Below are 20,000 nucleotides of genomic sequence, written 5' to 3' on the forward strand. Positions count from 1 at the left end.
TTCCTTTTTCCCCTTCCCCTTTCCCCTTTTCCCTTTCCCTTCTCCTTCCCCTTTCCCTTCCCCTCCTCTATCTCTCCAGTTCCTCCCTCTGGTCAGTCCTTCCACAATTCCACAATTCCACAATTCCACAATTCCCTGACACAGCCCCAAGGCTCAAACCAGGGGCTCTGGTGCTTTCCCACCTTTCCCCCCCAGTTTTCCCAAAGCTCCCAACTGGGGACATTCCCGTGCCCAGCAGAGCCGAGGATTCCATAGAGCTTCCTCCTGAGCTCCAAAGATTCCCAAAATCCCAGGGATCCTGATTCTGAGCTGCTCCAGTTCCAAATATTCCCAAGATCCAGAGATCCTAATTCTGAGCTGCTCCAGTTCCAAATATTCCCAAGATCCCAGAGATCCTGAGCTGCTCCAGTTCCAAATATTCCCAAGATCCCAGAGATTCTGAGCTGCTCCAGCTCCAAATATTCCCAAGATCCCAGAGATCCTGAGCTGCTCCAGTTCCAAATATTCCCAAGATCCAGAGATCCTGAGCTGCTCCAGGTCCAAATATTCCCAAGATCCCAGAGATCCTGAGCTGCTCCAGCTCCAAATATTCCCAAGATCCCAGAGATTCTGAGCTGCTCCAGTTCCAAATATTCCCAAGATCCCAGAGGTCCTGATTCTGAGCTGCTCCAGCTCCAAATATTCCCAAGATCCCAGAGATCCTGATTCTGAGCTGCTCCAGTTCCAAATATTCCCAAGATCCCAGAGGTCCTGATTCTGAGCTGCTCCAGCTCCAAATATTCCCAAGATCCCATGGATTCTGAGCTGCTCCAGTTCCAAATATTCCCAAAGTTCCCAGAGATCCTGAGCTGCTCCAGTTCCAAATATTCCCAAGATCCCAGAGATCCTGATTCTGAGCTGCTCCAGTTCCAAATATTCCCAAGATGCCAGGGATCCTGAGCTGCTCCAGTTCCAAATATTCCCAAGATCCCAGAGATCCTGAGCTGCTCCAGCTCCAAATATTCCCAAGATCCCAGAGATCCTGAGCTGCTCCAGTTCCAAATATTCCCAAGATCCCAGAGATCCTGATTCTGAGCTGCTCCAGTTCCAAATATTCCCAAGATCCCAGAGATCCTGATTCTGAGCTGCTCCAGCTCCAAATATTCCCAAGATCCCAGAGATCCTGAGCTGCTCCAGGTCCAAATATTCCCAAGATCCCAGGGATTCTGAGCTGCTCCAGTTCCAAATATTCCCAAGATCCCAGAGATCCTGAGCTGCTCCAGTTCCAAATATTCCCAAGATCCCAGGGATCTTGAGCTGCTCCAGCTCCAAATATTCCCAAGATCCCAGAGATCCTGAGTTGCTCCAGCTCCAAATATTCCCAAGATCCCAGAGATCCTGACTGACATCCCGGGAACGCTCTTCCTGCTTCCCACCAAAACCAGAATGGGGGGATCCCACCCCTCCTTCCCGGGTGCATCCATGTTTTCCTTCCTTATCCCGGGATCAGCCCCCTGGAGCCCCCCCTGAGTGACCCGGACCGGACGGAGCTGCTGGACACCTGCCTGGCCAGTGTGCTGGCCCTGCCCCCTCTGGAGCAGGACAACGGGGGACATTCCTTGGAAAACCAGGTGGGATTCCCGAGGGGTGGGAATGCAGGGAGCACAGACCCCCCCCGTGTGGAATTCGGGGGGAATTCCTGGGTGGTTTGGGTGGGAAGGGACCTTCGGGATCATCCCAGGGGCTGGGACACCTCCCACCATCCCAGGGGATCCAACCTGCCCTGGGACACTCCCAGGGATCCAGGGGCAGCCACAGCTCCTCTGGGAATTCCATCCCAGCCCCTCCCCACCCTCCCAGCCAGGAATCCCTTCCCAATATCCCGTGGAAACCTCCCCTTTTCCCAGTTTGAAGCCATCCCCCCGTCCCCTTCCCATCCCAAGGAATGACCAAGTGTGAGCCCAGAGGGTGGAAAAGGATTCCCAGGCCTGGCCTAACCCCTGATCCCAGTATCCCCAATTTCCAGGGGGATATTCCTCCATTCCCTCCTCCTTCCTCAAGTCCCACTGGCTGAGCTGCAGGAATTGGGGTGGGATTGCAGGAATTGGGGTGGGATTGATGGAATTGGGGTGGGATTGCAGGAGTTGGGGTGGGATTGCAGGAGTTGGGGTGGGATTGCAGGAATTGTTGGGATTGCAGGAATTGGGGTGGGATTGCAGGAGTTTGGGATTGCAGGAGTTGGGGTGGGATTGCAGGAGTTGGGGTGGGATTGCAGGAGTTGGGGTGGGATTGCAGGAGTCGGGGTGGGATTGCAGGAGTCGGGGTGGGATTGCAGGAATTGGGGTGGGATTGCAGGAGTTGGGGTGGGATTGCAGGAGTTGGGATTGCAGGATTTGGGATTGCAGGATTTGGGGTGGGATTGCAGGAGTTGGGGTGGGATTGCAGGAATTTGGGATTGCAGGAGTTGGGGTGGGATTGCAGGAGTTGGGGTGGGATTGCAGGAATTGGGGTGGGATTGCAGGAGTTGGGGTGGGATTGCAGGAGTTGGGGTGGGATTGCAGGAGTTGGGTGGGATTGCAGGAATTGGGGTGGGATTGCAGGAGTTGGGGTGGGATTGCAGGAGTTGGGGTGGGATTGCAGGAATTTGGGATTGCAGGAGTTGGGATTGCAGGATTTGGGATTGCAGGAGTTGGGTGGGATTGCAGGAGTTGGGATTGCAGGATTTGGGATTGCAGGATTTGGGGTGGGATTGCAGGAGTTGGGGTGGGATTGCAGGAGTTTGGGATTGCAGGAATTGGGGTGGGATTGCAGGAGTTGGGTGGGATTGCAGGAATTTGGGTGGGATTGCAGGAATTGGGGTGGGATTGCAGGAGTTGGGGTGGGATTGCAGGAGTTGGGGTGGGATTGCAGGAGTTGGGGTGGGATTGCAGGAATTGGGGTGGGATTGCAGGAGTTAGGATTGCAGGAGTTGGGGTGGGATTGCAGGAATTTGGGATTGCAGGATTTGGGATTGCAGGTTTTGGGATTGCAGGAGTTGGGGTGGGATTGCAGGAGTTGGGGTGGGATTGCAGGAGTTGGGGTGGGATTGCGGGATTGCAGGATTGCAGGATTCCCACCCCCTGCCGTGGGCAGGGACACTTTTCCACTATCCCAGGGTGATCCAACCTGCCCTGGGACACTCCCACGGATGGGGCAGCCACAGCTCCTCTGGGAATTCCATCCCAGCCCCCATCCCTCAGGAATGTTGGGATGCAGAGCCGGGGGGTTGTGGTGCCGTGTCCTGGGGCCGCAGCTCTGCTCACACCCCCCCTCCCCAGGACGCTGTTTTGGGGCAGGACCCGCATCCCATCATCTCCCTCATCCCCAAAATCCACCGGGATCCCCCCGTTTTCCATCCAGCCGCCCCCTTTTCCCCTTTTCCCACTTTTCCCTTTTCCATCTGGAGACCCAGAGGGAAACAGGAGCTCCCCCTCCCAAGGGGAACGCGAACTCCCGGCGGGGAGAATCCAACGATCCTGGAAAACCCCGCGGGGCCAATTCCCATCCCTGGCTGCTCCAGAGGCTGCAGCTGCTCCCCAGCCGGGCCCCGGCTCCCTTAATGAGGGGCAATTAACCCGCCGCTAATGAAGCTGCTGCGGCTGCCGGGTGGCTCCGGACGCCGTGTCAGGGTTTGGGGGCAGCCCCGGGGCTCTGGAAGCATCTGGGCCCTGGAAATGGGAATTAATCAGCATTCCCTCCTCCTTTCCAGGCCTGGCAAGCTCTGGTGGGTTTGTTTGGGGTGTTTTGGGGGGGAGTTTAGCTTGAAATTAATCCTGGAAAGGAAGAGGAAGCGTCTTATCCCTGCCCGTGGGGAGGGATGAGCCTTAAAGATCATCTCATTCCAGCCATCCCTTAAAGATCATCTCATTCCTCCCATCCCAAGAGGAGTTCCAGGGAATCCCCAAACTGGGATTTGGGGCTGGAATGAGCCTTAAAGATCATCTCATTCCACCCATCCTGAGGAGTTCCAGGGAATCCCATGTTTGGGACTGGAATGAGCCTTAAAAGATCATCTCATTCCACCCATCCCAAGGGGAGTTCCAGGGAATCCCATAAGTGAGATTTGGGGCTGGAATGAGCCTTAAAAGATCATCTCATTCCAGCCATCCCAAGAGGAGTTCCAGGGAATCCCAGACCTGGGATTTGGGGCTGGAATGAGCCTTAAAGATCATCTCATTCCAGCCATCCTGAAAGAAATTCCAGGGAATCCCCAAACTGGGATTTGGGGCTGGAATGAACCTTAAAAGATCATCTCATTCCACCCATCCTGAAAGGAGTTACAGGGAATGCCAGACCTGGAATTTGGGGCTGGAATGAGCCTTAAAGATCATCTCATTCCAGCCATCCCAAGAGGAGTTCCAGGGAATCCCAGACCTGGGATTTGGGGCTGGAATGAGCCTTAAAGATCATCTCATTCCAGCCATCCCAAGAGGAGTTCCAGGGAATCCCCAAACTGGGATTTGGGGCTGGAATGAGCCTTAAAAGATCATCTCATTCCAGCCATCCTGAAAGAAGTTCCAGGGAATCCCCAAACTGGGATTTGGGGCTGGAATGAGCCTTAAAGATCATCTCATTCCAGCCATCCCAAGAGGAGTTCCAGGGAATCCCAGACCTGGGATTTGGGGCTGGAATGAGGTCCCTGGAACCCAAACCCTGCCCTGATTTGGTGATCCTGTGATTTTTCAGGAACCTTCCCAGCCATTCTGGGAGTTTTCAAAGGGTTTCTTGTCCCCCAGTGGGAGAGAAGGATGGAATTCCCTCCGGGATTCCGTGGGGGGGGGGGATTGGTTGTGCCTGAGGGCTTTTCCAACCCCCTGATTCCATGATTTCCCCTCCTCAGGTGCTCTATGGGGACACCCTCAGTGCCCTGAAGGACCTGCTCAAGAGCCTCCTGCACAGGAACCTGACACCCCACGGGCTCCAGGACATGTTTGCAGTGGGTTCTCCCGGGATTTGGGGGGGTTTTTTTTTGGGATATTGGGGAAAAATCCCTGCTGGGAAGGGGCTGCCCAGCCCTGGATCCCCATCCCTGGGGGATGGAGCATCCCTGGGGAGGTGGCACTTGGGGACAGGGGCAGGGCTGGGTGTCCTGAGGTGACCATCCCGGTGGGATTGGGAAGGAAAGAGGGATCATGGAGGGGCTGGAGCGTGTCCAGGGATGGGAAAGGGGCTGGGAAGGGTCTGGAGAACTCCTGAGGGAGCTGGGGGGGCTCAGCCTGGAGAAAAGGGGGCTCAGAGGGAATCCAGGGGGACAGGAGGGTGGATCCAGGTGGGATCGGGCTCTGCTCCCAGGGAACAGGGACAGGACGAGGGGAAACGGCCCCAAGCTGGGCCAGGGGAGGTTTATTTGGGATCTTGGGAAAAATCCCTCCTGGAAGGGGCTGCCCAGGGGGGATTTTCCATCCCTGGGGGGGGGAATTCTCCATCCTTGGGGGGGATTCTCCATCCTTGGGAGGGGATTCTCCATCCCTGTGGATGCAGCGTTTCGGGACACAGCAGTGAGGGGAACACTGGGCTCTGTGGGCTCTGAGGGCTTTCCCAACCTGAAAAATTCCCTAATTCCCCAATCCCCCTCTCCTCCCCCAGCACTTGGGCCCCTGGATCAAGTCCCCCCGGGAACAGGAGCGGGAACGGGCCGTGGAGCTCAGCGCTTCCCTGCTGGAATTCTACCTGAGCAAGCTCAACGTCAGCGTGAGTTCGAGCCCTCAGCTCCCCCCTCCAGGGCATTCCCAGCCTCTGGAATGTCCCCCCTGAGCCTTCTTTGTGTCCCCCTGCCCAGACTGTGACCCCCTTCTACAACCTGAGCCTGCTCCTGGCCCTGTTCTCCCCGCGCTGCTCCGACTCCCTGGCCGGCGTCCGCCTGCGCTCCGTGGACTGTGTCCACTCCCTGCTCTACATCCAGCTCTGCTACGAAGGTGGGTCTGGCAGCTCGAGCCACTTTAGAAATCCAAAATCCAATTTCCAGGCCTCCCCCAACCCCTGCTCCTGCCCCCTTCCCACAATTTATCCCAGCGCCCAAAGAGAGAGAAATTTCCAGGCCAGAGGCTTCTGTAGGGGAAGGGGGAAGTATTTACATTTATTTACACAAATATACTGTACAAACTAAAAGCAAATATATATATATATAACATTTCTATCAGTCAGTCCTTTCAAGCCCCTCCTTTTAACTGCTTTAGTCCAGGAGCAGCTTTTCCAAGGCTGATATGTAACACAGTCTTTTGCTGTGGGAGTGTTCTGGGCTCCTGAACTCTCCCCCCTCACCAAGCTCCAGTTGTTTGTTGCAGTCTCTCCTCCTCATGAAGTCCAAGAAAGCAGCTTTGAGTCCTTGCTCTTCTGCTGCTGTGTGATCTCTCCCTCTCTCTCTCTCTCTGCTGCATACCTGGGTTCATGGGCTGCTGCAGTGCAGTTCAGCTTATCATAGAATCAGAGAATCAGAGAATCAGAGAATCAGAGAATCACAGAATCAGAGGGGTTGGAAAGGACCTCTGAGATCATCCAGCCCAACCCTTGATCCACCACCACCACAGTTCCCAGCCCGTGGCACTGATGCCACATCCAGTCTGTCCTTAAACACCTCCAGGGATGGAGAATCCACCCCTTCCCTGGGCAGCCCATTCCAAGGGCTGAGCACCCTCTCTGCAAAGAAATTCTTCCTGATATCCAACCTAAACCTCCCCTGGCACAGCTGGAGACCCTCTTGTCCTGCTGCTGCTTCCTGGGAGCAGAGCCTGATCCCACCCCCAGCTCAGGAGTCAGGGAGTTGCAGAGAGTGAGGAGGTCTCCCCTGAGCCTCCTCCTCTCCAGGCTGAGCCCCCCCAGCTCCCTCAGCCTCCCCTCATGGGAATTGTGCTCCAGTCCCTTCCCCAGCCTCGTTGCTCTCCTCTGGACCTGCTCCAGCCCCTCCATGTCCTTCCTGAGCTGAGGGCCCAGAACTGGACACAGCACTCCAGGGGTGGCCTCACCAGGAAAAAATCACTTCCCTGGCCCTGTTGGCCACCCTGTTCCTGAGCCAGGCCAGGATCCATCGGCCCTCTTGTCCCCCCCTCATCCCTCACAAACACACACTCATTCAATGCTGTCTCCAACTCTGGCCTAGGCAGAGTTAGGGGGGTCTCAGGGCTCCCCTCTTCCCCCCAGAGTGGGGAGAGAAGGAGCCCAGCCACCCCCTGGCCTCCTACACCACCAGCAGAACAACCAAGAGTGCACTGCCAACAGCTTCTGGTGCTGTGATATGTGATTTTTTAGCAGAGGTGAACAACGTGGATGGTGATCAGCTCTCCAGGGAACACTGCCCTGGCACCCAAATCACCTCTGAGCCCCCCCAGTTTCAAACTGTGACAGTTGGGAATGGCCATCCTTTCATCCCGTGGGCTGGCAGCAGGAAAACACCCCTCACACCCCCCTCTCCCGGGGTCCTGCATCCCGGGATTTGTGTCCCATCCCTGAAAATCGACCCTATCCCCGAGAACTGAACCCCCCAAACCGGGCCCGCTCTGCCCAGACCGGGAAGGGTGGGGGTTTTTTTTTTTTTTTTAGGGATTTTTGGAAGGTTGTTATTCCAAAGGGGTTTTTTTTCGGAGCCTGGAGTTCTCCCGCTCTCCAGGAGAGGTCAGTGCTGCCCCTCGGATGGTTTGGGCAGCGGGGGAGCTTCCTGCAGATCCAGGGAATCCCCAAACTGGGATTTGGGGCTGGAATGAACCATAAAGATCATCTCATTCCAGCCATCCCAAGGGGAGTTCCAGGGAATCCCAGACCTGGGATTTGGGGCTGGAATGAGCCTTGAAGATCATCTCATTCCAACCATCCCGAAAGAAGTTCCAGGGAATCCCCAAACTGGGATTTGGGGCTGGAATGAGCCTTGAAGATCATCTCATTCCAGCCATCCCAAGAGGAGTTCCAGGGAATGCCAGACCTGGGATTTGGGGCTGGAATGAGCCTTAAAGATCATCTCATTCCACCCATCACAAAAGAAGTTCCAGGGAATCTCAGAAGTGGGATTTGGGGCTGGAATGAGCCTTAAAAGATCATCTCATTCCTCCCATCCCGAGAGGAATTCCAGGGAATGTCAGACCTGGGATTTGGGGCTGGAATGAGCCTTAAAGATCATCTCATTCCACCCATCCCAAGGAATTCCAGGAAATCCCAGAATATTTGGGGCTGGAATGAGCCTTGAAGATCATCTCATTCCACCCATCCCAAGGAATTCCAGGAAATCCCAGAATATTTGGGGCTGGAATGAGCCTTGAAGATCATTTCATTCCAACCATCCCGAAAGAAGTTCCAGGGAATCCCAGAAGTGGGATTTGGGGCTGGAATGAGCCTTAAAAGGTCATCTCATTCCAGCCATCCCAAGAGGAGTTCCAGGGAATCCCAGACCTGGAAAGGGTCCCCTGGCTTGGGATTTTCGTCCCCTTGGGATTTTTGTCCCCTTTGGGATTTTTGTCTCTTTGGGATTTTTGTCCCCTTTGGGATTTTTGTCTCTTTGGGATTTTTGTCCCCTTGGGATTTTTGTCCCCTTTGGGATTTTTGTCTCTTTGGGATTTTTGTCCCCTTTGGGATTTTTGTCTCTTTGGGATTTTTGTCTCTTTGGGATTTTTGTCCCCTTTGGGATTTTTGTCTCTTTGGGATTTTTGTCTCTGTGGGATTTTTGGCTCTTTGGGATTTTTGTCTCTTTGGGATTTTTGTCTCTTTGGGATTTTTGTCTCCCTGGGATTTTTGTCTCTTTGGGATTTTTGTCCCCTTTGGGATTTTTGTCTCCTTGGGATTTTTGTCCCCTTTGGGATTTTTGTCTCTTTGGGATTTTTGTCCCCTTTGGGATTTTTGTCTCTTTGGGATTTTTGTCCCGTTTGGGATTTTTGTCTCCTTGGGATTTTTGTCTCCTTGGGATTTTTGTCCCCTTTGGGATTTTTGTCCCCTTTGGGATTTTTGTCTCTGTGAGATTTTTGTCCCCTTTGGGATTTTTTTCCCCTTTGGGATTTTTGTCTCTTTGGGATTTTTGTCCCCTTGGGATTTTTGTCCCGTTTGGGATTTTTGTCTCTTTGGGATTTTTGTCTCTTTGGGATTTTTGTCTCTTTGGGATTTTTGTCCCGTTTGGGATTTTTGTCCCCTTTGGGATTTTTGTCTCTTTGGGATTTTTGTCTCTTTGGGATTTTTGTCTCTTTGGGATTTTTGTCCCCTTTGGGATTTTTGTCTCCTTGGGATTTTTGTCCCCTTTGGGATTTTTGTCTCTTTGGGATTTTTGTCTCTGTGGGATTTTTGGCTCTTTGGGATTTTTGTCTCTTTGGGATTTTTGTCTCTTTGGGATTTTTGTCTCCCTGGGATTTTTGTCTCTTTGGGATTTTTGTCCCCTTTGGGATTTTTGTCTCCTTGGGATTTTTGTCCCCTTTGGGATTTTTGTCCCCTTTGGGATTTTTGTCTCTTTGGGATTTTTGTCCCGTTTGGGATTTTTGTCTCCTTGGGATTTTTGTCCCCTTTGGGATTTTTGTCCCCTTTGGGATTTTTGTCTCTTTGGGATTTTTGTCCCCTTGGGATTTTTGTCCCGTTTGGGATTTTTGTCCCCTTTGGGATTTTTGTCTCTTTGGGATTTTTGTCCCCTTTGGGATTTTTGTCTCTTTGGGATTTTTGTCCCGTTTGGGATTTTTGTCTCTTTGGGATTTTTGTCCCCTTTGGGATTTTTGTCTCTGTGAGATTTTTGTCCCCTTTGGGATTTTTGTCCCCTTTGGGATTTTTGTCCCCTTTGGGAATTTTTGAGCATTTTTTGGGGCGGGAACCTGAGGAATTCTTTCCTTCTGGATTCAGGTTTCTCCCGGGACCACAGGGATGAGACGGTGGAGGGGCTGAAGGGGCTGAAGAAAGGCCTGGAGGAGCCCGACTTCACCGTCCTCTTCCACACCTGCACCACCATCGCCATGGTAACGGCCACTGGGGTGGACTGGGATGGACTGGGATGGACTAGGATGGACTGGGAGCCACAGGGAATGTGGGGCCTCCTCTTCCCGGCCATCCAGAGGCTCCTGGGAAGCCCCTGGGATATGGGGGAAAATCCCTCCTGGGGGATGGATTGAGCTGCTCCAGGGTGTGGGGAATGTCTGCTGGAATTCCCACTGGGAATTTGGGGAATGGCAGCTAGGCCAGGACAAAAACACTCCCAGATTATCCCCAGCTCCAGGAACAGGGAAGGGGGATCGGGCTCTGCTCCCAGGGAACAGGGACAGGACGAGGGGAAAAGGTCCCAAGTTGTGCCAGGGGAGGTTTATTTGGGATATTGGGGAAAATCCCTGCTGGGAAGGGCAAGAGTGGACACAAATCACTGGGATATTCTCCTCCCAGGCCAGCTGGAGGGTTCCCCTGGCCAGGGAATGCTCCTCATCCCACTGGGAAGCTGCTGGTCCCCAGTTTGGGCAGGAGTGTCCCGAGGAGGGGTCACCCTGTGAGCTGGGAGGCTCCTGGAGCCGGGCTGGGAGAGCTGGGAATGTTCCCCTGGAGAAGGGGAAGGATCCAGGGAGAACTTGGAGCCCCTTCCGCTCCAAACTGTCCCTGGAGCAGCTCAATCCATCCTCGGATCCAGGGAGAGCTCTGGGAGACCCCATGGGGGCATTTGGGTGGTCCCTGGTGTCCCCCAGGTGACAGAATTCCCACCTCTTGGACCCTTTTGCCCTTCCCAGCAGGGATTTTCCCCAATATCCCAAATAAACCTCCCCTGGCACAACTTGGGGCCGTTTCCCCTCATCCTGTCCCTGTTCCCTGGGAGCAGAGCCCGATCCCCCTTCCCTGTTCCTGGAGCTGGGGATAATCTGGGAATACTTTTGTCCTGGCCAAGCTGCCATTCCCCAAACTCCAGTGGGAATTCCAACAGACATTCCCCACACCCTGGAGCAGCTCAATCCATCCTCAGCTCCAGGGAGAGCTCTGGGAGACCCCGGGGGGGGCATTTGGGTGGTCCCTGGTGTCCCCCAGGTGACAGAATTCCCCCCTCTTGGACCCCTCTTGCCCTTCCCAGGAGGGATTTTTCCCAATATCCCAATCTGGGAGTACTTTTCTCCTGGACAAACTGCCATTCCCCAAATTCCCAGTGGGAATTCCAGCAGACATTCCCCACACCCTGGAGCAGCTCAATCCATCCTGGAGTCCAGGGAGACCTCTCTGAGACCCATGGGGGGCATTTTGGTGGTCCCTGGTGTCCCCCAGGTGACAGAATTCCCCCTCTTGGACCCCTCTTGCCCCTCCCAGGAGGGATTTTAGCCAATATCCCAATCTGGGAGTGGTTTTGTCCTGGCCAAGCTGCCATTCCCCAAATTCCCAGTGGGAATTCCAACAGACATTCCCCACACCCTGGAGCAGCTCAATCCATCCTCAGCTCCAGAGAGAGCTCCGGGAGACCCCGGGGGGGGCATTTTGGTGTTCCCTGGTGCCCCCCAGGTGACAGAATTCCCCCCTCTCGCCCTCCCACAGGTGGTTGGGAAGCGGATCCCTCCGGATCAGCTCCTGAACCTGCTGCTGGCCCTCTTTGAGGGGCTGGGGGATCCCGACAGGAACTGCTCCCGAGCCGCCACCGTCCTCATCAACTGCCTGCTCAAGGAACGGGGAGGGGTCCTGCAGGACAAGGTAAAAAAAAATCCACCTGCTGGGACCTGGAGCTGCTTCCAGAGGGGTTTTGTCGCTCCCCATTTCTTCCCCCTGGATAATTTCCCACCGGGATGGGAAGGGGCAGGTCCCTGGGGGGGTGCCCAGCACGGGGAGGGGGCCAGGGGATGGTGGGGACAGAGAGGGGACACGGAGCTGCTCCCAGGGCTGGAGCCCCTCTGCTCTGGAGCCAGGCTGGGAGAGCTGGGAATGTTCCCCTGGAGAAGGGGAAGGATCCAGGGAGACCTTGGAGCCCCTCCCAGGGCCTGGAGGGGCTCCAGGAGAGCTGGAGAGGGACTGGGGACAAGGGCTGGAGGGACAGCACCCAGGGAATGGCTTCCCAGGGTTAGGGGGGAGAGTGGGAAGGGATTCCTGGCTGGGAGGGTGGGGAGGGGCTGGGATGGAATTCCCAGAGGAGCTGTGGCTGCCCCTGGATCCCTGGGAGTGTCCAAGGGCAGGTTGGATCCCCCTGGGATGGTGGGAGTTCAGTGTTACCAGGAGGGCTCAGCTTCCCGTGAAACCCTCGGAGCAGCCCCGTTGTTCCCGGCTGGAAATCCAGCTGGAATGTTTTGGGGAGGGGAGGGCTCAGAGGTGCTGGACACAGGAGGCTTTTTAATCTAATCCCCCCCTCTCTCCCTCCCTCCCTCCCTCAGTAATTGGAAACCCCGGGTTGCCCCTTCCCGCTTTTTCCCCGGGATTTGTGGGCACTGGAGTTACCTCATTCCCGGGATCCGACCTGGGAAGGCTCCAGCTGCCCTGACTCACCTTTGGCTCGGCCCCAGCTCCTGAAACCCGACCTGTTGCCAAGCCTGGGGAGCCGCTGGGGCCGAGCTGAGCTCAGCCGGGGGGGCCGGAGCCTCCTCCAGATCCCACCTTAATCCCGGGAATTCGCCGCCGGCCCCCCGAACTTCCTCTCGGCCTTCTGGAATGCTGAGGGGTCTCCTCACCTTCAGCTCCGGCTCCTCTGCTGCTCCCAGGCCCCGGGTTTAGTTGGGATATTGGGAAAAAATCCCTGCTGGGAAGGGCTGGATCCCCATCCCTGGGGGATGGAGCATCCCTGGGGAGGGGGCACTTGGGGACACGGGCAGGGCTGGGTGGACCTGGGGGGCTCAGGGGGGGTTTTTCCTTTGGGTTCCTCCTCTGGAGTGAGGGAATGAGGGGTCGTGGATGCCCCAGAGGTGTCCTGAGGTGACCATCCCGGTGGGATTGGGAAGGAAAGAGGGATCATGGAGGGGCTGGAGCGTGTCCAGGGAAGGGAACGGAGCTGGGAAAGGGTCTGGAGCACCAGGAGTAGCTGGGGGGGGGGCTCAGCCTGGAGAAAAGGGGGTCAGGAGGGAATCCAGGGGCACAGGAGGGTGGATCCAGGTGGGATCGGGCTCTGCTCCCAGGGAATAAGGGTCAGAGTGAGAGGAAATGGCCTCAAGGGAGGTTTATTTGGAATATTGGGAAAATCCCTGCTGGGAAGGGCTGGATCCCCATCCCTGGGGGATGGAGCATCCCTGGGGAGGTGGCACTTGGGGACACGGGCAGGGCTGGGTGGACCTGGGGGGCTCAGGGGGGGGGTTTTCCTTTGGGTTCCTCCTCTGGCAAAGGGGCTGTGGATGCCCCAGAGGTGTCCTGAGGTGACCATCCCGGTGGGATTGGGAAGGAAAGAGGGATCATGGAGGGGCTGGAGCGTGTCCAGGGATGGGAACGGGGCTGGGAAGGGTCTGGAGAACTCCTGAGGGAGCTGGGGGGGGCTCAGCCTGGAGAAAAGGGGGCTCAGAGGGAATCCAGGGGGACAGGAGGGTGGATCCAGGTGGGATCGGGCTCTGCTCCCAGGGAACAGGGACAGGACGAGGGGAAACGGCCCCAAGCTGGGCCAGGGGAGGTTTATTTGGGATATTGGGAAAATCCCTCCTGGGAAGGGCAAGAGGGGTCCAAGAGGTGGGAATTCTGTCACCTGGGGGACACCAGGAAACACCCAAATGCCCCCCATGGGTCTCAGAGAGATCTCCCTGGACTCCAGGATGGATTGAGCTGCTCCAGGGTGTGGGGAATGTCTGTTGGAATTCCCACTGGAGTTTGGGGAATGGCAGCTTGGCCAGGAGAAAAGTATTCCCAGATTATCCCCAGCTCCAGGAACAGGGAAGGGGGATCGGGCTCTGCTCCCAGGGAACAGGGACAGGACAAGGGGAAACAGCCTCAGGTGGGATATTGGGAAAATCCCTGCTGGGAAGGGCTGCCCAGCCCTGGATCCCCATCCCTGGGGGGGGATGGAGCATCCCTGGGGAGGTGGCACTTGGGGACAGGGGGCAATGGTTGGACTCGGTGGGCTCTGAGGGATTTTCCAGCCTCAGGAATTCCAGGGTGTCCTTGCTGGGTCTCCCCTTTTTTTTTTTTTCCTGGGAATCCCCTGGGGCCTCCTGGGTGGCAGGATGGGGAAGGATCACGGAATCCCAGACTGGTTTGGGTTGGAATGGACCTTAAATCCCACCTAGTGCCACACCCCACCGTGGGCAGGGACACCTCCTGCTATCCCAGGTTGCTCCAACCTCGGTCTTGGACACTCCCAGGGATCCAGGGGCAGCCACAGCTCCTCTGGGAATTCCATCCCAGCCCCTCCCCACCCTCCCAGCCAGGAATCCCTTCCCACTGTCCCCCCTAACCCTGGGAAGCCATTCCCTGGGTGCTGTCCCTCCAGCCCTTGTCCCCAGTCCCTCTCCAGCTCTCCTGGAGCCTCTTCAGGCCCTGGAAGGGGCTCCAAGGCCTCCCTGGATCCTTCCCCTTCTCCAGGGGAACATTCCCAGTTTTCCCAGCCTGGCTACAGTGGAACGATTCGAGTGGGAAGGAATTTTAAGGATCACCCATTCCCACCCCCTGCCATGGGCAGGGACACCTCCCACCATCCCAGGGGGATCCAACCTGCCCTTGGACACTCCCAGGGATCCAGGGGCAGCCACAGCTCCTCTGGGAATTCCATCCCAGCCCCACCCCAGACAAGAATCCCTTCCCACTCTCCCCCCTAACCCTGGGAAGCCATTCCCTGGGTGCTGTCCCTCCAGCCCTTGTCCCCAGCCCCTCTCCAGCTCTCCTGGAGCCCCTTGACCACCCATCCCAGGCTCACCCCCTGTCTCTCTCTGTCCATCCTCCCCCCCCAGATCCCTGACATCATCACCATCATCCACGGGAAGCTGGAGGAGCTGGACGAGGAGCACCTGCGGAAGGCGGCCCAGCAGACCGTGTTCATCCTGGCGGCCCAGCACTCCAGCCTCGTGGTCTCCAGCCTCCTGGGCAGCCCCCTGCCCTTCGACAGGTCCTGCCCACGCCCTCCTCCCACCCCTCAACCTGCTGGGATTTTCCTCTGGGAGATCCAGGATAGCAGATGATTTTCCGGGGGGAGTTTCCACTTCGTCCTTTGGCTCCTTCCTCCAGCATCCAGATCCTTCTGGGATTTCTTTTGGGAGCTGGAGGGTTGGAGTTGGTTTTTAGGGTGTTCTCCACACCATCCTTTGGCTCCTTCCTCCAGCACCCAGACCCTTCTGGGATTTCCTTTGGGAGATGTGGGACCGGAGACGATTTTCCAGGGGGAGTTTCCACCTCGTCCTTTGGCTCCTTCTACCAGCATCCAGATCCTTCTGGGATTTCCTTTGGAAGCTGGAGGGTCAGAGCTGATTTTTAGGGTGTTCTCCACATCATCCTTTGGCTCCTTCCTCCGGTATCCAGATCCTTCTGGGATTTCCTCTGGGAGATCCGGGATTGGAGATGATTTTCCGGGGGGAGTTTACACCTTGTCCTTTGGCTTCCCACACTCCCCATTCAGCTCCTTCTGCCAGTGTCCAAACCCAGCTGGGGTTTCTTTTGGGTGCTGATTTTTAGGGTGTTCTCCACATCCTCCTTTGACTCCTTCCTCCAGCACCCAGATCCTTTTGGGATTTCCTTTGGGAGATCCAGGACTGGAGATGATTTTCCAGGGGGGGAGTTTCCACCTCCTCCTTTGGCTCCTTCCTCCATCATCCAGATCCTTCTGGGATTTCTTTTGGGTGCTGGAGGGTCAGAGCTGATTTTTAGGGTGTTCTCCACACCATCCTTTGGCTCCTTCCTCCAGTATCCAGACCCTACTGGGATTTCCTTTGGGAGCTGGAGGGCTGGAGCTGATTTTTAGAGTGTTGCCCATAAACTCCTTTCTCCAGCACCCAGGTCCTTCTGGGATTTCCTTTGGGAGCTGGAGGGTTGGAGCTGGTTTTTAGGGTGTTCTCCACATCCTCATTTGGCTCCTTTCTCCAGCATCCAGGTCCTTCTGGGATTTCCTTTGGGAGCTGGAGGACTGGGGCCAATTTTAGGCAGTTTCCCAGGCTTTGGGGCTCTGGAAGCAGAGCTGTCCCTGGACAGCTGGGAATTTTGGGATGCTTTAGGGACCTGCCCAGTGAGTTGATGCCAAGCCTGGAGCAGTTTCCCTCCTCCTCCTCCTCCCAACATTCCTGATCCTCCATTCCTGGCACGAACCAGCAGCTCCCAGGCTGTTCCCCTGGGGAAAACTGGGAATTTTGGGGTGCTCTGGGTGTTCTCCAGGGCTCACTGGGGTGGGATTTCTCCCTCTCCCCGTGGCTTTCCTGGCACTCTGGGCGGTGCCAACCCCTCTTCCCTGTTTTCCCAGCCATGCCAGCCCCTCTTCCCTGTTTTCCCAGCAGTGCCAACCCCTCTTCCCTGTTTCCCTGGTGGTGCCAACCCCTCTTCCCTGTTTTCCCAGCGATGCCAACCCCTCTTCCCTGTTTTCCCAGCAGTACCAACCCCTCTTCCCTGTTTTCCCAGCGATGCCAGCCCCTCTTCCCTGTTTCCCAGCCATGCCAACCCCTCTTGCCTGTTTTCCTGGGCGATCCCAACCCCTCTTCCCTGTTTCCCAGCCATGCCAACCCCTCTTCCCTGTTTTCCCAGCCATGCCAACCCCTCTTCCCTGTTTTCCAGGCAGTGCCAACCCCTCTTCCCTGTTTTCCCAGCGATGCCAACCCCTCTTCCCTGTTTTCCCTGGTGGTGCCAACCCCTCTTTGTGTTTTCCTGGGCGATCCCAACCCCTCTTCCCTGTTTCCCAGGCTGTGCCAACCCCTCTTCCCTATTTTCCCAGGCTGTGCCAACCCCTCTTCCCTATTTTCCCAGGCTGTGCCAACCCCTCTTCCCTGTTTTCCCAGCGATGCCAACCCCTCTTCCCTGTTTTCCCAGCGATGCCAACCCCTCTTCCCTGTTTTCCAGAGTGGTGCCAACCCCTCTTCCCTGTTTTACCAGGCTGTGCCAACCCCTCTTTGTGTTTTCCCAGGCTGTGCCAACCCCTCTTCCCTGTTTTCCTGGGCAATGCCAACCCCTCTTCCCTGTTTTCCCAGGCTGTGCCAACCCCTCTTCCCTGTTTTCCCAGGCTGTGCCAACCCCTCTTCCCTATTTTCCCAGGCTGTGCCAACCCCTCTTCCCTGTTTTCCAGGCTGTGCCAGCCCCTCTTCCCTGTTTCCCTGGTGGTGCCAACCCCTCTTCCCTGTTTTCCCAGGCTGTGCCAACCCCTCTTCCCTGTTTTCCCAGGTGGTGCCAACCTCTCTTCCCTGTTTTCCTGGGCAGTGCCAACCCCTCTTCCCTGTTTTCCTGGTGGTGCCAACCCCTCTTCCCTGTTTTCCCAGGCTGTGCCAACCCCTCTTCCCTGTTTTCCCAGGCTGTGCCAACCCCTCTTCCCTGTTTTCCAGGCTGTGCCAACCCCTCTTCCCTGTTTCCCAGGCTGTGCCAACCCCTCTTCCCTGTTTTCCCAGGCTGTGCCAACCCCTCTTCCCTGTTTTCCCAGCCATGCCAACCCCTCTTCCCTGTTTTCCCAGGCAGTGCCAGCCCCTCTTCCCTGTTTTCCCAGGCTGTGCCAACCCCTCTTTGTGTTTTCCCGGGTGGTGCCAACCCCTCTTCCCTGTTTTCCCAGCGATGCCAACCCCTCTTCCCTGTTTTCCAGAGTGGTGCCAACCCCTCTTCCCTGTTTTACCAGGCTGTGCCAACCCCTCTTTGTGTTTTCCCAGGCTGTGCCAACCCCTCTTCCCTGTTTTCCTGGGCAATGCCAACCCCTCTTCCCTGTTTTCCCAGGCTGTGCCAACCCCTCTTCCCTATTTTCCCAGGCTGTGCCAGCCCCTCTTCCCTGTTTTCCCAGGTGGTGCCAACCCCTCTTCCCTGTTTTCCCAGGCTGTGCCAACCCCTCTTCCCTATTTTCCCAGGCTGTGCCAACCCCTCTTCCCTGTTTTCCAGGCTGTGCCAACCCCTCTTCCCTGTTTTCCTGGTGGTGTCAACCCCTCTTTGTGTTTTCCTGGGCGATCCCAACCCCTCTTCCCTGTTTTCCCAGCGGTGCCAACCCCTCTTCCCTGTTTCCCAGGCTGTGCCAACCCCTCTTCCCTGTTTCCCAGGCTGTGCCAACCCCTCTTCCCTGTTTTCCCAGCGATGCCAACCCCTCTTTGTGTTTTCCTGGGTGGTGCCAACCCCTCTTTGTGTTTTCCCAGCGATGCCAGCCCCTCTTCCCTGTTTTCCTTTGTGGTGCCAACCCCTCTTCCCTGTTTTCCCAGCGGTGCCAACCCCTCTTCCCTGTTTTCCAGGCTGTGCCAACCCCTCTTCCCTGTTTTTCCAACGATGCCAACCCCTCTTCCCTGTTTGCCCAGGCTGTGCCAGCCCCTCTTCCCTGTTTTCCTGGCGGTGCCAACCCCTCTTCCCTGTTTTCCCAGCGATGCCAACCCCTCTTCCCTGTTTTCCCAGCGATGCCAGCCCCTCTTCCCTGTTTTCCCGGCGGTGCCAGCCCCTCTTTCCCTGTTTTCCCTGGCAGCCACACGTGTGCCATGTGGAGGTCCCTGGCCACGGATCCCGCCCTCACCTCCCAGATCCTGGAGCAGCTCCTGGAGAAGCTCAGCCGGGACATCCCCTACCAGGAGAGCCGGAGCTTCCTGCTGGGCCCCGGAGCCGAGCGCGTGGCCACCGCCCTGCCCCTGGCTGTGAGTGGGGCCTGGGACCCCCCTGGGACCCCCTGACCATTCCTGAGACCCCCTGACCATTCCTGGGACCCCCTGACCATTCCTGGGACCCCCTGGGACCCCCTGCCCCTTCCTGGGACCCCCTGGGACCCCTTGACCCTTCCTGGGACCCCCTGACCCTTCCTGGGACCCCCTGACCCTGGCTGTGAGTGGGGCCTGGGACCCCCTGACCCTTCCTGGGACCCCCTGACCATTCCTGGGACCCCCCTGACCCTTCCTGGGACCCCCTGCCCCTGGCTGTGAGTGGGGCCTGGGACCCCCTGGGACCCCCTGGGACCCCCCTGCCCCTTCCTGGGACCCCCTGCCCCTTCCTGGGACCCCCTGGGACCCCCCTGACCCTTCCTGGGACCCCCTGACCATTCCTGAGACCCCCTGCCCCTTCCTGGGACCCCCTGGGACCCCTTGACCCTTCCTGGGACCCCCTGACCCTTCCTATGAACCCCCTGGGACCCCCTGACCATTCCTGAGACCCCCTGCCCCTGGCTGTGAGTGTGGCCTGGGACCCCCTGACCATTCCTGGGACCCCCTGCCCCTTCCTGGGACCCCCTGACCATTCCTGGGACCCCCTGACCATTCCTGAGACCCCCTGACCCTTCCTATGAACCCCCTGCCCCTGGCTGTGAGTGGGGCCTGGGACCCCCCTGGGACCCCCTGCCCCTTCCTGGGACCCCCCTGACCATTCCTGGGACCCCCTGACCATTCCTGAGACCCCCTGCCCCTGGCTGTGAGTGTGGCCTGGGACCCCCCTGGGACCCCCTGACCATTCCTGAGACCCCCTGCCCCTGGCTGTGAGTGTGTCCTGGGACCCCCTGACCATTCCTATGAACCCCCTGACCTTTCCTGGGACCCCCTGACCATTCCTATGAACCCCCTGACCTTTCCTGGGACCCCCTGACCATTCCTGGGACCCCCTGCCCCTTACTGGGACCCCCTGACCATTCCTGAGACCCCCTGACCCTTCCTGGGACCCCCTGACCATTCCTGGGACCCCCTACCCCTGGCTGTGAGTGTAGCCTGGGACCCCCTGGGACCCCCTGACCCTTCCTGGGACCCCCTGACCATTCCTATGAACCCCCTGCCCCTGGCTGTGAGTGTGGCCTGGGACCCCCTGGGACCCCCTGACCATTCCTGAGACCCCCTGACCATTCCTGGGACCCCCCTGACCATTCCTGGGACCCCCTGACCCTTATTATGAACCCCCTGCCCCTTCCTGGGACCCCCTGACCATTCCTATGAACCCCCTGGGACCCCCCTGACCATTCCTGCGGACCCCCTGACCCTTCATATGAACCCCCTGGGACCCCCTGACCCTTCCTATGAACCCCCTGACCCTTCCTATGTACCTCCTAC

At 57.2% G+C, this 20,000-nt stretch overlaps 1 protein-coding gene across 1 annotated transcript in view; it reads left to right on the forward strand.

Moving 5' to 3' along the window:
• Window positions 1-1,388: 1,388 nt before the first annotated feature.
• LOC127464231 (maestro heat-like repeat-containing protein family member 1) overlaps window positions 1,389-20,000 on the forward strand; it is a gene marked incomplete at its 5' end in the record, with an annotated part of 55,179 nt that continues 36,567 nt past the window's right edge. The window contains 8 exons of the mRNA XM_051774470.1: window positions 1,389-1,610; window positions 4,859-4,954; window positions 5,605-5,709; window positions 5,798-5,933; window positions 9,817-9,929; window positions 11,470-11,622; window positions 14,781-14,935; window positions 18,446-18,611. Of these exons, the coding sequence (XP_051630430.1) occupies window positions 1,389-1,610; window positions 4,859-4,954; window positions 5,605-5,709; window positions 5,798-5,933; window positions 9,817-9,929; window positions 11,470-11,622; window positions 14,781-14,935; window positions 18,446-18,611 (1,146 nt within the window). The remainder of the gene's footprint in view (window positions 1,611-4,858; window positions 4,955-5,604; window positions 5,710-5,797; window positions 5,934-9,816; window positions 9,930-11,469; window positions 11,623-14,780; window positions 14,936-18,445; window positions 18,612-20,000) is intronic.

Source organism: Manacus candei, unplaced genomic scaffold (assembly GCF_025592945.1).
Source record: "Manacus candei isolate 608988 ecotype Guabito, Panama unplaced genomic scaffold, ASM2559294v1 h1tg000201l, whole genome shotgun sequence".
Taxonomy (NCBI): domain Eukaryota; kingdom Metazoa; phylum Chordata; class Aves; order Passeriformes; family Pipridae; genus Manacus; species Manacus candei.